The sequence below is a fragment of the Phocoena sinus genome, chromosome 5 (assembly GCF_008692025.1).
Source record: "Phocoena sinus isolate mPhoSin1 chromosome 5, mPhoSin1.pri, whole genome shotgun sequence".
Taxonomy (NCBI): domain Eukaryota; kingdom Metazoa; phylum Chordata; class Mammalia; order Artiodactyla; family Phocoenidae; genus Phocoena; species Phocoena sinus.
This window is the reverse complement of record NC_045767.1, coordinates 27,998,258-28,016,771: the sequence shown is the minus strand read 5'-3', so window position 1 is coordinate 28,016,771 and position 18,514 is coordinate 27,998,258. Positions and strand designations below refer to the sequence as shown.

The following is an 18,514-nucleotide window of genomic DNA, read 5'->3' as shown; positions in this document are numbered from 1 at the left end:
GCACTGGGGAAACAGCAGTGAACAAAACAAACAAGATCCCTTGAAAATAAAGGGACACAGAAGATAAATAAATTCAGATCGTGATACAAAAAGGTTTCATAACACAGGGTGAAATGAGAGAGTAACGTTAGCAGGATGACCTGAAGAGATCTCTCACAGGAAGTAACATTTATGCTGAAACCTGAAGACAAGAAAAAAGCAGCTATGCAGGGGTAAAGGTGTTCAGGCGAAAGGCAGAACAAGTGTAAAGACTCTGAGACAGAAAAAGCTGGCAAGCCTGCAGAATGGAAAGGAGGATGGGGGGATCTCAGCCGGCTTGAGAACGAAGAAGAGCGTTCTGAGAAAGGTCTCAGAAAATATTGGGAGATTAGTCGAAAACTTCCCGAACATGGGAAACGAAATAGTCAATCAAGTCCAGGAAGCAGAGAGTACCACCCACAGGATACACCCAAAGAGAAACACACCGAGACACATATTAATGAAACTATCAAAAATTAAATACAAAGAAAAAATATTAAAAGCAGAAAGGGAAAAGCAACAAATAACATACAGGAATCCCCATAAGATTAACAGCTGATCTTTCAGCAGAAACTCTGCAAGCCAGAAGGGACTGGCAGGACATATTTAAAGTGATGAAGGAGAAAAACCTGCAACCAAGATTACTCTACCCAGCAAGGATCTCATTCAGAGAAATTAAAACTTTTACAGATAAGCAAAAGTTATTAGAATTCAGCACCACCAAACCAGCTTTACAACAAATGCTAAAGGAACTTCTCTAGGCAGGAAATACAAGAGAAGGAAAAGATCTACAAAAACAAACCCAAAACAATTAAGAAAATGGTAATAGGAACATACATATCAATAATTACCTTAAATGTAAATGGATTAAATGCTCCAACCAAAAGACATAGATTGGCTGGATGGATACAGAAACAAGACCCATATATATGCTTGTCTACAAAAGACCCACTTCAGACCTAGGGACACATACTGACTGAAAGTGAGGGGATGGAAAAAGATATTCCATGCAAATGGGAATCAAAAGAAAGCTGGAGTAGCAATACTCATATCAGATAAAATAGACTTTAAAATAAAGAATGTTACAAGAGACAAGGAAGGACACTACACAATGATCAGGGGATCAATCCAAGAAGAAGATATAACAATTATAAATATATATGCACCCAACATAGGAGTACCTCAATACATAAGGCAAATGCTAACAGCCATAAAAGGGGAAATCGACTGTGACACGATAATAGTAGGGGACTTTCACACCTCACTTTCACGAATGGACAGATCATCCAAAATGAAAATAAATAAGGAAACACAAGCTTTAAATGACACATTAAACAAGATGGATGTAATTGATATTTATAGGACATTCCATCCAAAAACAACAGAATACACTTTCTTCTCAAGTGCTCATGGAACATTCTCCAGGACAGACCATATTCTGGGTCACAAATCAAGCCTTACTAAATTTAAGAAAACTGAAATCATATTAAGTATCTTTCCCAACCACATCGCTATGAGACTAGATATCAATTACAGGAAAAAAAACTGTAAAAAATACAAACACATGAAGGCTAAACAATACACTCCTAAATAACCAAGAGATCACTGAAGAAATCAAAGAGGAAATCAGAAAATACCTAGAAACAAATGACAATGAAAACACAACAACCCAAAATCTATGGTATGCAGCAAAAGCAGTTCTAAGAGGGAAGTTTACAGCAATAAAATCCTACCTCAAGAAACTACTCAAATAAACAACCTAACCTTATACCTAACGCAATTAGAGAAAGAACAAAAAAACCCCAAAGTTAGCAGAAGGAAAAAAATCATAAAGATTAGATCAGAAACAGATGAAAAAGAAATGAAGGAAACAACATCAAGGATCAATAAAACTAAAAGCTTGTTCTTTGAAAAGATAAACAAAATTGATAAACCATTAGCCAGACTCATCACGAAAAAATGTGAGAAGACTCAAATCAACAGAATTGGAAATGAAAAAGGAGAAGTAACAACTGACACTGCAGAAATACAAAGGATCGTGAGAGATTACTACAAGCAACTATATGCCAATAAAATGGACAACCTGAAGAAATGGACAAATTCTTAGAAAAGCACAACCTTCTGAGACTGAACCAGGAAGAAACTGAAAATATAAATAGACCAATCACAAGCACTGAAATTGAAACTGTGATTAAAAATCTTCCAACAGGGGGCTTCCGTGGTGGCGCAGTGGTTGAGAGTCCGTCTGCCGATGCAGGGGATGCGGGTTCGTGCCCCAGTCCGGAAGGATCCCACATGCCGCAGAGCGGCTGGGCTCATGAGCCATGGCCGCTGAGCCTGCGCGTCCGGAGCCTGTGCTCCACAATGGGAGAGGCCACAACAGTGAGAGGCCTGCGTACTCCAAAAAATAAATAAATAAATAAATAAATAAAAATCTTCCAACAAACAAAAGCCCAGGACCAGATGGCTTCACAGGCAAATTCTATCAAACATTTAGAGAAGAGCTAACACCCATCCTTCTCAAACTCTTCCAAAATATAGCAGAGGGAGGAATACTCTCAAACTCATTCTACTACGCCACCATCACCCTGATACCAAAACCAGACAAAAATGTCACAAAAATAGAAAACTACAGGCCAATATCTCTGATGAACACAGATGCAAAAATCCTCAACAAAATATTAGCAAACAGAATCCAACAGCACATTAAAGGATAGTACACCATGATCAAATGGGGTTTATCCCAGAAATGCAAGGATTCTTCAATATATGCAAATCAATCAATGTGATACACCATATTAACAAAATGAAGTATAAAAACCACATGATCATCTCAATAGATGCAGAAAAAGTTTTTGACAAAATTCAACACCCATTTATGATAAAAACTCTCCAAAACTAGGCACAGAGGGAACCTACCTCAACATAATAAAGGCCATATATGACAAACCCACAGCCAACATCATTCTCAATGGTGAATAACTGAAAGCATTTCCACTAAGGTCAGGCACAAGACAAGGTTGCCCGCTCTCACCATTATTATACAACATAGTTTCGGAAGTTTTAGCCACAGCAATCAGAGAAGAAAAATAAAAGGAATCCAGTTCAGAAAAGAAGAAGTAAAACTGTCACTGTTGCAGATGACATGATACTATACATAGAGAATCCTAAAGATACTACCAGAAAAGTACTAGAGCTAATCAATGAATTTGGTAAAGCAGCAGGATACAAAATTAAGGCACAGAAATCTCTTGCATTCCTATACACTAATGATGAAAAATCTGAAAGAGAAATTAAGGAAACACTCCCATTTACCACTGCAACAAAAAGAATAAAATACCTAGGAATAAACCTACTCAAGGAGACAAAAGACCTGTATGCAGAAAACTATAAGACACTGATGTAAGAAATTGAAGATGATACCAACAGATGGAGAGATATACCATGTTCTTGGATTGGAAGAATCAACATTGTGAAAATGACTATACTACCCAAAGCAATCTACATATCCAATGCAATCCCTATCAAACTACCAATGGCATTTTTTACAGAACTAGAACAAAAAATTTCACAATTTGTATGGAAACACAAAAGACCCCGAATAGCCAAAGCAATCTTAAGAAAAGTGGAGCTGGAGGAATCAGGCTCCCAGACTTCAGACTATACTACAAAGCTACAGTAATCAGGGCAGTATGGTACTGACACAAAACAGAAATAGAGATCAATGGAACAGGATAGAAAGCCCAGAGATAAACCCACACACATATGGTCACCTTATCTTTGATAAAGGAGGCAAGAGTATACGATGGAGGAAAGATTGCCTCTTCAATAAGTGGTGCTGGGAAAACTGGACAGCTACATGTAAAAGAATGAAATTAGACCACTTCCTAACACCATACACAAAAATAAACTCAAAATGGATTAAAGACCTAAATGTAAGGCCAGACCCTATAAAAACTCTTAAAGGAAAATGTAGGCAGGACACTCTATGACATAAAACATAACAGGGGGACTTCCCTGGTGGCGCAGTGGTTGAGAGTCTGCCTGCCAGTGCCGGGGACACGGGTTCGTGCCCCAGTCCGGGAGGATCCCACATGCCGTGGAGCGGCTGGGCCCGTGAGCCATGGCCACTGAGCCCGCGCGTCTGGAGCCTGTGCTCCACAACGGGAGAGGCCACAACAGTGAGAGGCCCGCATACCGCCAAAAGAAAAAAAACAAACCAATTCAAAAATGGGCAGAAGACCTAAATAGACATTTCTCCAAAGAAGATATAGATTGCCAACAAACACATGAAAGGATGCTCAACATCACTAATCACTAGAGAAATGCAAATCAAAACTACAATGAGATATCATCTCACACCAGTCAGAATGGCCATCATCAAAAAATCTACAAATGATAAATGCTGGAGAGGGTGCGGAGAAAAGGGAACCCTCTTGCACTGTTGGTGGGAATGTAAATTGATATAGCCACTAAGGAGAACAGTATGGAGTTTCCTTAAAAAAACTAAAAATAGAACTACCATACGACCCAGCAATCCCACTACTGGGCATAATATCCTAAGAAAACCGTAATTCAAAAAGAGTCATATACCACAATATTCATTGCAGCACTATTTACAACAGCCTGGACATGGAAGCAACCTAAATGTCCATCAACAGATGAATGGATAAAGAAGATGTGGCACATATATACAATGGAATATTACTCAGCCATAAAAGGAAGCAAAATTGAGTTACTTGTAGTGAGGTGGATGGACCTAGAGTTGGTTATACAGAGTGAAGTAAGTCAGAAAGGGAAAAACAAATATGGTATGCTAACGCATATGTATAGAATCTAGAAAAAAAATGGTTCTGATGAACCTAGGGGCAGGACAGAAATAAAGATGCAGACGTAGAGAATGGACTTGAGGACACGGGGAGGGGGAAGGGTAAGCTGGGACGAAGTGAGAGAGTAACAATGACATATATACACTACCAAATGTAAAATAGCTAGCTAGTGGGAAGCAGCTGCATAGCACAGGTAGATCAGCTCGGTGCTGTGCGACCACCTAGAGGGGTGGGATAAGGAGGTGGGAGGGAGACGCAAGAGGGAAGGGATATGGGGATATACGTATGCATATAGCTGATTCACTGTGTTATACAGCAGAAGCTAACACAACACTGTAAAGCAATTATACTCCAATAAAGATGTTAAAGGAAAAAAGGGGGAAAAAAAGAAAGGAAAGTGCAAAAGGAAAAAAAAAAGGAGGACAGGGTGGCTACGCCAAACCACCTTATCAGGTATCTGTTTAAAATGGGATTTTTCCCTTAAAAGAAATTCAATAATCTCAGTTTCTTGCAAAGTCACCAATAAGACTATAATTTTAGTGATAACTACCATTAAAAAGTATAGCCATGGGGCTTCCCTGGTGGCGCACTGGATAAGAATCTGCCTGCCAATGCAGGGGACACGGGTTCAAGCCCTGGTCCGGGAAGATCCCACATGCCGTGGAGCAACTAAGCCCGTGTGCCACAACTACTGAGCCTGCACTCTAGAGCCCGCGAGCCACAACTACTGAGCCCGTGTGCTGCAACTACTAAAGCCCGTGTGCCTAGAGCCCATGCTCCGCAACAGGAGAAGCCACTGCAATGAGAAGCCCATGCACCGCGACGAAGAGTAGCCCCCGCTCACCACAACTAGAGAAAAGCCCTCGCACAGTAACGAAGACCAAACGCAGCCAAAAATAATTAATTAATTTTTTTAAAAAGACATTCAATAACTAAAAAAAAAAAATAGCCATATCCAGTGCAAACTTCACTTTTTGCCAATTGTTACTTTTGGTTTCATTATTTTCCTGTAAACATTCAGACTATACCAAATGAAACAAAAATAAGTGGATTTTGGAACTTGAGGTTATTTATAAAAGGAATTTTAAGAAGACACTGGATGAAAATTATTTTTCCCTTTACTGCCTTCACTCAAGAATAAAATTCTAAATTAACGTTTATAAAATATATCCAGTCATCTCACAAAAACTTGAAGATAATGGAGAAAATGTTTTTTAACACTTTCACACATTCTAAAATGGTGGTAAAACAGATTCTTCTCTAATTCTGTATTAAAATCCATGAAGTCATTTGCTATATTCCAATAAAAAAAATTCCAATTCTCAAATTGTCTCAAGAAAACCAACTTAATCATTTTTAGAGAAATATATTTATATCAGAAAATACAGTCAATCCTCACTATTCACAGATTCTGCCTATTTGCTAAAATTTATTTGTAACCCCCAAATCAATACTGTGTTTCTGAGGTCATCTGCAGACATGCAGAGCTACAAAAAGTGAGTTGCTTGACATGCACATTCCCAGCTGAGGTAGAACAAGGCGACGTTCTGCCTTCTAATTCCAGCCCTCATGCTACAAACAAGTGTCCTTTTTGTGATCTTTTTAGTACATTTTTCATATTTGGGGGCTTTTTATTGGTGACTTTGCTATTTAAAATGTTCTCTAAGCATAGTGCTGCCTAGTGTTCCTAAGTGCAAGAAGGCTCTGATGTCCCTTATGTAGGAAACACGTGGTAAGTTTCATTCAGGCATGAGTCAGTTACAGTGCTATTGGTCATAAGTTCAGTCAATCACCAATATATGTTAAATAAGGCATCTTTAAATGAAAACATACATAAAACAAGGTTTTGTACTGATCAGTTGATGAAAATGTTCTGACCAGAGGTTTGAAGGAACCTAACCCTGCATTTCTCCAAAAAGCAATGGCCTATTTTTCACTAATCCACTGTTTGGTAACTTTATAGAACACAACCACCACAAATAATGAGAATCAACTGTAATCCTCTTTTCCAACTTGGTAAGAAAAAAGAATAAATTTCCCAAAACTGAATTCTGTAATTTCTAAACCTTCATATTAGGAATTTATCTCCTTATATGACATTGCATAACTACACCTACCCATATTTATTTTTCAATAGGTTTCTTCTTATTTTTAATTTTTTAGAAAATAAACTGTAGGGACTTCCCTGGTGGCACAATGGTTAAGAATCCTCCTGCCAATGCAGGGGACACAGGTTCCAGCCCCAGTCCGGGAAGATCCCACATGCCGCGGAGCAACTAAGCCCATGCATCACAACTACCGAGCCTGCACTCTAGAGCCCGTGATCCACAACTACCGAGCCTGCATGCCACAACTACTGAAGCCTGCGTGCTTAGAACCCGTGCTCCGCAACAGAAGAAACCACAATGAGAAGCCCGCGCACCACAACGAAGAGTAGCCCCCCACTTGCCACAGCTAGAGAAAGCCCACAAGCAGCAACGAAGACCTGACGCAGCCAAAAATAAATAAATAAAATTTATTTTTTTTTAAAAGAAAATAAACTGTAATAATAGTCATCATATTTAACTACATTTGAAAGAAACATTTTACTAGGTACAATAATTTATTCCTATTTTTCTCAGGGATTCCTTGAGATATTCAAAGAAGAGTTCAATTTTAACTTTTGAGTACACTGTTCATTCACATTCATGTGTACATAATATTTATGTCCTATAATATTATTTTTCTTAAAAAAAAAATGTTATTGGCAACGTACCACAAGCCAAGTCAAAAGACCAATCAATGACATACTGAAAGAAAATATCTGCAACATAGATAAAGGGCTGCTATTTCTAATATATAAAGAGCTCTTCCAAGTAAAAGAGAATAAAAGACCAACAACCATTAAAAGACTGGACAAAAAAGTAGAGCAGACTATTCATGAAAAAAGACATACAAATGACGCTTAAACATATGAAAAGCTCAATTTCACTTGTAGTGATAGAAATACAAATTTAAAATACACTCTCATTTCTCATCTATTAGATTGGTAAAAATTCAAAAGCTTGGCAAAATACTCTACTGGCAATGCTATGGAGAAACAGGCACTCTCATACATTATTGGTGGGAATGAGAAATGGTATGATTCAAGAGAATTTTGAAGTATCTAACAAAGACACAACTTTACCCAACAACCTTACTGCTAGGAATTTGCCCTGAAGACATACCTGCAGTAACATGCAAAAAGTCCATATAGTTATATAGATACAGATATATAAAGTTACTTATTGTCACATTATTTGCAATAGCAAAATACTGGAGACTGGTTGCAAAAATGATGGTTCATCCACACAGTAAAATATTATATAGCTATAAACAAATAAAATGAGGATGAGTCCTATGATGTGATAGGTAGTGATTTCCAGGATATATTATTAAGTGAAAAGAATCAAGGTGCTAAAGAATACAGAGCACAGTATCTTATGTTGAATAAAGGGAAACAAGAATTTATACCGGGAGGTGTTTATTTTTGCAAAAAAGTAAAAAATAAAAACCAGACCACAAGTATGATATATTGGTTACCTACAGCAGGTAGGAATAGGATGGAAGGCATAAGGAAGGAATCTGAGTATATGTCTTTATACAGTTTTGATTTTTATACTCAGTTAATATTCTACATAGTCAGAAAAAAATTTTTTTTAAAGAATAAATCAGCTATATCCTCATACGAAATATAGACGATGAACTTAACTATATATCAAATGATAACATAATCACGGTAAAGAAAAAAAAGTACCCAATAACTTTGGAACATAATACTCCAACTCTATATTCTCAGGATATACTCTAAACACAAACAAAGAACCAAAACACAACCAGTTTAAAAAAAAATGCAAACAAAGAAAAACTCCAAGAAATTTGTAAGCTTTACAATTTTTTTTGCCAGTAGTGATATTGGTTTAACAATTTGGAAACCATTTGGTGCGCACCATAGAATTGAGGAAGTAAATATACTGATGCTGCTGGGCACCAGGACCCTTTCCACTCTGAGAATAAAGAAACACAATTATGTAATGAAGGGAAGAAAGGAAGAACCCTGTGGTTTAGAACTGGAGTTAGAGATATCAATATGAGCTCATGACTTTTTTCTTAAAAAAGTATCTCCTAGCACATGACCAAAAATGTATAACGACAGGAATGGATTATAACACACACACATATTTGCTTATATGTGCCTATATATGCTTATATACACATAACATATTTTTGAAAGGATACTCTGGAAGAAGACTGCTAATTCTGAGTGGACTGAAGGGCTGTGGTAGGAAGGAGACTTACTTTTCACTATATTATCCTCTATTACAGTTGATTTTATCAAGTACATGTAGTACCTATTTAAATACCATGTAATTCTTAATGTAGCCTCCAGAGCAAATATCTCATCCTTTGAACTATAAAGAGAACAATCCAAAACAGACATGACATTCTAACCTTCAGGATTGCTATCTGGCTCATTAGTCTGCCGAGTTCCTTGTTGTTTAAAAGCGGTATTCCTCTTTTTCAATACTTCCAAGCCTTCCAAAGCCGTACTGTGTTCAGACAATGATTTTAATAGGGAAATGCTATTTACTAATCTGGAAAGTTCTGAAGAATGTCTAGGATTATTCCAGTATTGTTTGCTTTCTCCAGCAGTTTCTACATCAATACAGTCCTGGGGTAAACTTCTAGTCCTTCCCAAGTCTTCAGATTCAGGAACATGTGATTCTGTGTCTTTGGAAATAGGATGTTTTTTTCCCAAAGGGCAAAACAAAGAATTGGAAACTTGGGTATGTGATTTATCAAGTGCAATACATTCTTCAGAGTGAATCTGACTGGCATTTAATAGCTGGATACTGTTGTCACTGCTAGAGGTTAATGGTAAAACCTGTTTGGTATTTTTGTCCAAGTCACTTCCCATAATAAGAGGCCGAGGCTGAGCCTGTTCTGAAAATAGGTTTTTTTCAGGATTCTGATGAGTGGCTATGTTTAAAAAATGAGGAATATGTAAATTCATGTTTATACTTTCAGATTTATTTGGGAATGAAGCACTAATAGATTTATTACTGCCTTCATTATTTTCTGCATATACATCATCAGTCCACTCTAAGGATGAGTCAAAATTGCTTAATGTGTCACTCCACTCCTCCTCTATTTCTTTCTCAGTGTTTCCAGCTTTCCAAGGTCCTCTGTCAAAACCTACACACGTTTTATCACAAAACTGTGATGGCAGAATCTCTTTCATGGGAAATGTCTCTGATAGTTTGCCCCCAGTAGACGTTAAGAGAGGCAAGTGTTCACTGCCAACTTCTTTACAGCTTATATTCTCACATCTTGAATTGCCATCATTAACCAAAGTTTCTTTCACCCAACCCTCTGAATCCTGGGAAATTCTGTTGCTTTCCTCTGATTCCTCCTCAGTGTCACTGGTTTCAAAATTCTTTAGATTAAATGTGACCTCCACAAGTGGCTGTGTTACATTACTCATAGGTTCATGAATATTATTAAGGAGTTCATTATTAGTACTACTTTTAGAAAATATGTCCGTATTATCATCAGAGATCCCAGAATTGTTACTTAGTGAAGATTCAATTTGTAGATGTTTATACTCCTTTTCTGGTGTTCCACGTATATCTATCTCCCGAGCTTTTTTTCTAATGAGAATTGACCCTTTTATGCCCATCTGGTCATTTTGATTAAGAAGTCTTTTATTATTTTTTTGAATGTCAGATTCTGATAACAAGCCATCATTTTCTGCGTTACTACAGGAAACTGGTAAGCTGCTGCTTTCACATAATGAAGGAATTTCTAATTTTCCTTCTTGATCCCAGGTCTGATCATTATCATCTACTGGCTTGTCTTCATTACAGTTTTTTCCATTTTCAGCACCTGTTTCAAAGACCTGTATCCTTTTTTGCACCAAAAGGTCTTTCAAGTTTAAATTACCAACTTGGGCCTTGGGTTTTTTTTCTATATGATTTCCATCTACCGCAGAGGAATGTATAGGCGAACTCTGTGAGGATAAATACATGGCCCATCGGCTTTTATTTCTCATGGTATTTTCTGATTGATGCTGGTAGTGTAAACTTTCTGTGCTCTTCACCTCAGCATACTCTTCTTGTTCAATCAAGCACTTTGGTTTAGTAGGAATTTTTAAACTTCCTTGTGGTTGCATCTGAGGGAAATGTCCTGTAATCTCAGAATTTAGTTCCTTAGACGGACTAGTTGATTTGGACTTCAGAAGAGCTAATATTTGGGCTTTGCTTCTAATATTTTGTGAAACTCCTAAACAGTGAGATACCAAACTATCTCTTTTCACAGGCTCATTGGTCAGTAAAGAATCTGAATGCTTATTTACAAAACTGACAGGAGAGCAAAAATAATTTTCTTCACATAGCATTTCTGGGTTAACCTTGAAGGACGAAGTAGAAACAAGTGAAGAAAAAGGTATGCCATTTCTCTCTCTGTTCTTGTAAGTGACAATGTTCTCAGGGTCTGTTGGTATATTATTTATATCTTTCTTGCCAACTGTAGAAAACAAAGGAGGTGTGCTGTAGAATGGAGAAAGAAAAATAGGACCAGGCTTCTTAGCTTCAAATGAAGCAGCCGATTCATTATTTTCTGTAATAACCATTTTCTTCGGCACTTGACGCGGTCCTTGAAAACCCTAAAAATATTAAACAATTATTAGCTGTTCTATATCCTATAAAGAAAATGTAAAATGAACTGACTAAAAAAAAAAAGAAAAAGGAATGTGGATGTTTCACAAGGTAATAATTAAGATATAAAGTTTGCTAAGCTAAAATGCAAACACTCATTTGTATTAAGATTAAGGTTTACTTCCTTTCTACCTAGGCATATACTATGAAGCACTGTTTTAATCATACACTGTTTTAATTTAATATCTTCACAATTCACTACTTCTTAAAACAATTTTATAAATATATATTGATTTATTATTTTCAACAGAGAAACTTACAGCAAACTTCCTTTTTAAACCAGCAGGCTGACACCCAAGGGATCGGCCAGAAGATATAAACCTCTTTGAATTCAATGCTGGTGCTTCTTTAACAACATCCTGTTTGACAGCTGTGCTTCCAGTAACTTTAACCTCCTCAACTGTGATTAAGTATCGATCACTTTCTAAATCATCTCCAGGTTTCACCTAAATTTTAAAGAATTAACATCAAGATCATATACATCTAATTATTTGATTACTTATGTGTTCCAATAAGCTTCTAGCACAAGCAAAGACACAATGGATATTCAATAAATAGTTGTTGAATGAATGAATCGATAACTAAATTATTGATTACTATGCACTAGTTAACTATCAACAAGAACAAAAAAAAGTAATACAACAAAAAAAATTCACTAATTTGTTTATTCAACAATATATATTAGGGGGACTTCCCTGGTGGTGCGGTGGTTAAGAATCTGCCTGGACATGCAGGGGACACGGGTTCAAGCCCTGGTCCGGGAAGATCCCATATGCCGCAGAGCAACTAAGCCCGTGCACCACAACTACTGAGCCGGCTCTCTAGAGCCCGCGAGCCACAACTACTGAAGCCCTCATGCCTAGAGCCCGTGCTCTGCAACAAGAGAAGCCACCTCAACGAGAAGTTCGTGCACCGCAACAAAGAGTAGCCCCTGTTCGCCGCAACTAGAGAAAGCCCGCACGCAGCAACGAAGACCCAACACAGCCAAAAATAAATAAATAAATTTATACTAAAAAAAATACATATTAGGGACCTATGTGAGAACTTTTGTTACATGCTGAGGATACAAAGACAAGCAAGGAAAAGATGCCTCCTCTCAATTCACCTAGAATTCATAAATCTAAATGTAATTTTTAAATTAGAGCTATTAGGGACTTCCCTGGTGGTGCAGTGGTTAAGAATCTGCCTGCCAATGCAGGGGACACGGGTTTGAGCCCTGGTCCGGGAAGATCCCACATGCCACAGAGCAAGTAAGCCCATGCGCCACAACTACTGAGCCTGCGCTCTAGAGCCCGTGAGCCACAACTACTGAGCCTGCGCTCTAGAGCCCGTGAGCCACAACTACTGAGCCTGCGCACCTAGAGCCTGTGCTTCGCAACAAGAGAAGCCACTGCAATGAGAAGCCCGCGCACCGCAACGAAGAGTAGCCCCCGCTCACCACAACTAGAGAAACCCTTTACGCAGCAACAAAGACCCAATGCAGCTAAAAAAAATTAATTAAAAAACAATGAAAGCTATTAAATAATCAGTTATATATATATCTTTATAAATTAATGTGAATTAGATACATACTCATAATTATCACAAATTATTCTTAGTTCTTAATCATATTCCCAAGAAAGCATTTTTAATCACTTTAATTAACAAATACAGCACTTGCCACCACTTCTGACTGCAGCATAAACATAAGATTATCAACCTAGTTGATAATATACAAAATCTGTGTATTATCACAGATAATGTGCTCAATCTTTACTCATGAAGTAATAACAACAGTCATTACCATCACTAAGTATCTACTAAAACAGTGCTTCTCCAAGACCCTCTTTTGGTAAGTATAAAAATTCCACAACCACTACTGTCATAAAATTTAAAAACAGGTTAAGTACCATGGCCAAAATCAACACAGTGATAATAAGAATATGCATGCATTTTAGCACTTTGAAAATCACTGTACTAAACTGCTAGGCACTTTGCCTAAGCTATTTCTAACTTTCCCACCAACCGAGTAGGCTGTCTCCGGTCTACATTTGACAGCCGAGAAGCTGAACACAGAGAGGTTAGGTTACCTAGGAAGTATGTGAAAGTGGGAAATAAACCAAGAACAAACAAATTCTAATATCCTTATTCTTTACACTAAAATATTCCCTTCCATTTTCCAACAGAGGAAAACATGGAATAAATATTTGAGAAAATATTTTAAATAGGAATAATTTCACAAAATATATCCCACTGTAGGTCTCTGCTTATCAAAACCATATATAGATTTAGAGTCACTTTCTGGGTTCAAATCTCAGCCTTACCACTTTAACTCTATAAGCATGGGCAAGTTATTTAAACTTTCAGTACTATACTCCTAATCTATAAAAATCACAGGGTCCAGGCTTCCCTGGTGGTGCAGTGGTTGAGAGTCCGCCTGCCGATGCAGGGGACACGGTTTCATGCCCCGTTCCGGGAAGATCCCACATGCCGCGGAGCGGCTGGGCCTGTGAGCCATGGCCACTGAGCCTGCGCGTCTGGAGCCTGTGCTCCGCAATGGGAGAGGCCACAACAGTGAGAGGCCTGCGTACCGCAAAAAAAAAAAAAAAAAAAAACCCCAGGGTTGTATAAAGGTTAAATGAAAAAGTACCTAAAAGCTTTTAGCAGAGTCTGGCTAATAATAAATGTTCAATAAATACTAGCTATAATTACTAGTATTAGTACCATTACTATACTATTTAACAATATTCACAAAGGAATTAAGATTTAACAATAACTTAAAAATAAGATAAATTAAAATACCTCAAGGCACTTAAGAAATAAACTCTCCAAACATTCTCCTTTGTCATCGTATAGAATTGCCTATATTAAAACAAAAAAAGTGTTAAAAATGTTAAAAAGGGACACAACACAATTCCACTTTTCTTAAACATCTTCAAAGCAAATCAAAAATTGTTATATAAGCAAATCATGTAATGAAAGGATTACCCACTTTGTAAACCTGGATTAGAAAGTGCATCTATCTCAAATGTTTTCTAAGCATCCATTCAGTGTGTGCAAAAGAGCAAAGGCATACACATAAATTCAACAACTTATTCCCTACCAGGAGAATCTTGGAATGGAATCAGGGAGAAGACAGAATTGGAATGAGTTACAGGAGGCAAAACAGGAAACACGATCAGTAAAGAGATTATTGTAATGGTGTGATATGAAGGATCAAGGAGATAATTAGAGTCTGAAATAAGTCATTAGCACTGGGATAAGACAATTGTATAAGAGGCATAAAGAGTAAAACTTATGGAACATGCAGGATATGGGAGAAAAAGGAAACCAAGGTGATTGTCATTTTCTGGCTTTCTCCTCGTGTCTCTCTAGCTCTCTAGCCATTTTTCATAGCGGCTTCTCTACTAGCCCCTTAAACATTGCTGTTTCCATCACTTTGGATAATAGTTAGCAGTTCCTTAAAAGATTGAACACAGAGTTACCACATGATCCAGCAATTCCAGTCCTAAGTACGATATACATACAGAGAAATGAAAACATGTTTTCAGAAAAACTTGCATACAAATGTTCAGAGCAGCATTGTTCATAATACCAAAAAGTAGGAACAACTCAAAAAAGTTCATCAATTGATGAATGGATAAACAAAGTGGGATATATCCATAAAGTAGAATATTATTCAGCAATAAAAAGGAATAAAGTATTGGTACATGCTTCAACATGGATGAACCTTGAAAACATGCTAAATGAAAGAAGTCATTTGCAAAAGACCACTTATTGTATCATTCCATTCATGTGAATAGTCCAGGATACACAACTGTGTCGAGACAGTAAGCAGATTAGGACTGAGTAGTGCCTTTATAGTATTTCTTCCTGGGGTGACAAAAATATTCTAAAATTAGACTGCAGTAATAGTTGCAAAACTCTGTGAATATATCGAGTTGTATACTTTAAATGGGTGTAATGAAAAATGTGTGAATTATATCTCAATAAAGCCGTTAAAAATTCTGGTATTTCTAAGGTCTCCTACCTTTTCTTCTCTACTCTTTACATTCTATTCTCCATCCCTGAGCATATTATTCACAAAATTCATGTCACACTTCTGCTCAAATGTCTCCACAGCTCCCAAAGAATAAGACAAAAGTCCCTACATTAGCCAATAAGGCCTACATAGTCCCCTTTATCTTCATTCTTACCCTTGCTCACTCTACTTGTTGTTTGCCTAACTCACTAGACATACATCTTCATTTAGTTTACTGGTCTGTCTCCTCCATGTTATTTCCACAAAGCCAGGGATTTAACTGTTTTGTTACCTGCTGCATCTGCTAGAACAGTGTGTAACTCCTAACAGGTGCTCAAAAAGTATTTGTTAAATAAATGAATGAATGAATCCACTCCAGGAGCTTCAAATATCATCTAAATGCCAAGTACGCCCAATCTGCATCAGTAGCCCAAAACTGTTTCCTGAGTTCCAGGTCCCTATCGCCATATTACTTGAGTGTTTTGATGACACTGAAAATTCGGTATGTTCAAAATGAAACTGTAAATCTTCATTGTTCCCCCTAAACTTGCTTTTCTTTTTCAGATATCCTATCTCACTCAATACCATAATCATAATACAGAAACCTGAAGTCATTCTGGATTCTCTTCACCTTCCATATCCAAGACCTTAAGATTCTATAATATTTTCACAATTTCTCTCTAATCATCCTTTCTCTCCATTGTCAGTGCTAAGGCCTCCTTAGTCAGACCCCCATCACTTTTCATCTACATTATTTTATAGCCTCTTTATTATAACTGTCTTCCAAAATCCAATCTTTCATCCTACATAACTTAAAAGGTATGTTAGACATTGCTGCCAGAGTGATCTTTCTAAAATAGAGACATGATTATGTCATTCTTCTACTCCTAATTCTTCACTGGCTCCTCAAGCTGAGCACACAAAGTCCTTCATGATATGGCTCCTGCCTACCTCTTTAGCTGTGTATTCTACAGTTTGCCCACATGGGACCTTCATTCCAGCCAGAGTCAATTGTTCATAATTCCCCAGAAATATTTCACACTGTTCCACACCTCAACACTGTTACAGCAATGACACAATCTTCAATCTTCAGCTCCCCTCCTTCCGACCTATCAATTTTGTTTACAAAACAAAACAAATACTCAAAAAAATACTCTTCATCTGGAAAGACTTCTCTGAACCAGAGTCCAATTTTGATGTCTCTCATTTGTAATCTCATAGACCCTTAAGCATATCTCTGTATATACTCTAATCCTTAGGCGCTTAGATAAAATTCCCTTGAAGACAAAAACTATAACAGTTACTATTTATTGCATGCTTAAAATGTGCCAGGTACTTCGTTAAGAGGTTTATTTGTTATCTTATTTAACCCTCAAGAAAACTTTATGAAGTATCATTTTCCCCACTTTACAAAGAAGAGACTATACGCCTTGAGGGACTAAATAACTTGCTAAGATTACACATCTAGTAAGTGAAGAGAAGGATTCAGGCTAATGTCTATTTGACATTAACTGCTCTTCTACACTGCTTCCATACGTCTTATTTGAATTTTCCCACTGCCCAGCAGCAACATATGTTTACTGAATGATGACTCAGTTAATGGAAGATGAATAACCCTGACAGTAAGAATCTGAATACATAGAGAAAAGGCATTACTATCAAGAAAAATACTGTAAACAATAACTTGGATTTGGGAACAAGGGTTAGGATATGAGATTATTAATTTTCCTGGATCATAGAAAAACTCTCTGGGACTAACTTGTATTTATCTTGCTTTTCTGTAACCTATCAGTGTGAGGTATATAATGGACACTCAATAAATATAAGCTATAGTTGAAGATAAGGTTGGATAATACCACTAGTATAACCTTAATACTTATGATTTTGTACCAGAAGAAGACATGAAAGACAGGCAGAATCCAATCATATGTCTTTTTAACATAACACAAACTATAAGATTTTAAAGACTTGGCCTTAACTGAATAGGAAGAACACCCAAAAAAAAACCCCAGAGTTTTACAGAACAGCATTGGACAGTGAATGGATTAATTAGTTTAAAAGTATCTAGCCTGTTTGACTTAAGTTGACTGAATATTAAGCTAGGACTCAACTAAAAGTTAAACTAAACTAGGTTTATAAACTGAATAGGATCTGTAAGCTGAAATTCACGGCTTAAGGCAAAACTAATTTTTCTTTTACTTTTCTGGTTTTTTGTTGTTGTTGTTTTTGTTTTTGTTTTTAAAGAATAGTGCTCACTTCCTTCCCTACCATCTCTTTTATTTTATTTTCTTTGGCCACACCGCACAGCTTGTGGGATCTTAATTCCCCAACCAGGGGTTGAACCTGAGTGAAAGCGCAGAGGCCTAACCACTAGACCACCAGGGAATTCCTACTTTTCTGTTTTAATAAATCAAATGTTAATTTAAAAAATGATAAGTAGTCTTTCTACATTAAAAATTTTCTCTTAGTGATAATTTCAGAGTGATAGATATGTAGAACAAGGACAGAATATGGAGATCTTTAACTGCTGGCTTCATTCAGGAGGCCACAATCTTGTCAATGTGTCCTATATGTTATCAACTCATTTATAATAAAGTTCTTCTTTTAAATTAGTAATATTAAAAGAAACAATAGAATGGTTAGGGCATGGGCTCTGGAGCCAAAAAATCTAAATTAATAAATGACTCCTCCACTTTCTAGCTGTGAGATCTATGGGCTTCATCTCTCTGAGCCTTAGCTTCATCATCAATAAAATAAAGATAAAAATAGTACCTAACTAATAGGGGACTTATAAAGACTAAGTAAGTTGATACATTTAAAGCATTATGCCTGGTACACAGTAAGCACTTGATAAGTTTTTTTTAAAGAAATCAAAACAGGGTGATGGGCCAAATGGGTGAAGGGGGTCAAAAGATACAAATATCCACTACAAA

At 37.0% G+C, this 18,514-nt stretch overlaps 1 protein-coding gene across 1 annotated transcript in view; it reads right to left on the bottom strand.

The window, feature by feature from the left end:
• ZGRF1 (zinc finger GRF-type containing 1) overlaps nt 1-18,514 on the bottom strand; it is a 69,236-nt gene that overhangs the window by 43,709 nt on the left and 7,013 nt on the right. The window contains exons 4-6 of the mRNA XM_032633616.1: nt 14,363-14,422; nt 11,842-12,027; nt 9,318-11,529 (exon numbers count right to left, since the gene is read on the bottom strand). Coding sequence (XP_032489507.1) covers nt 9,318-11,529; nt 11,842-12,027; nt 14,363-14,422 — 2,458 coding nt within the window. The remainder of the gene's footprint in view (nt 1-9,317; nt 11,530-11,841; nt 12,028-14,362; nt 14,423-18,514) is intronic.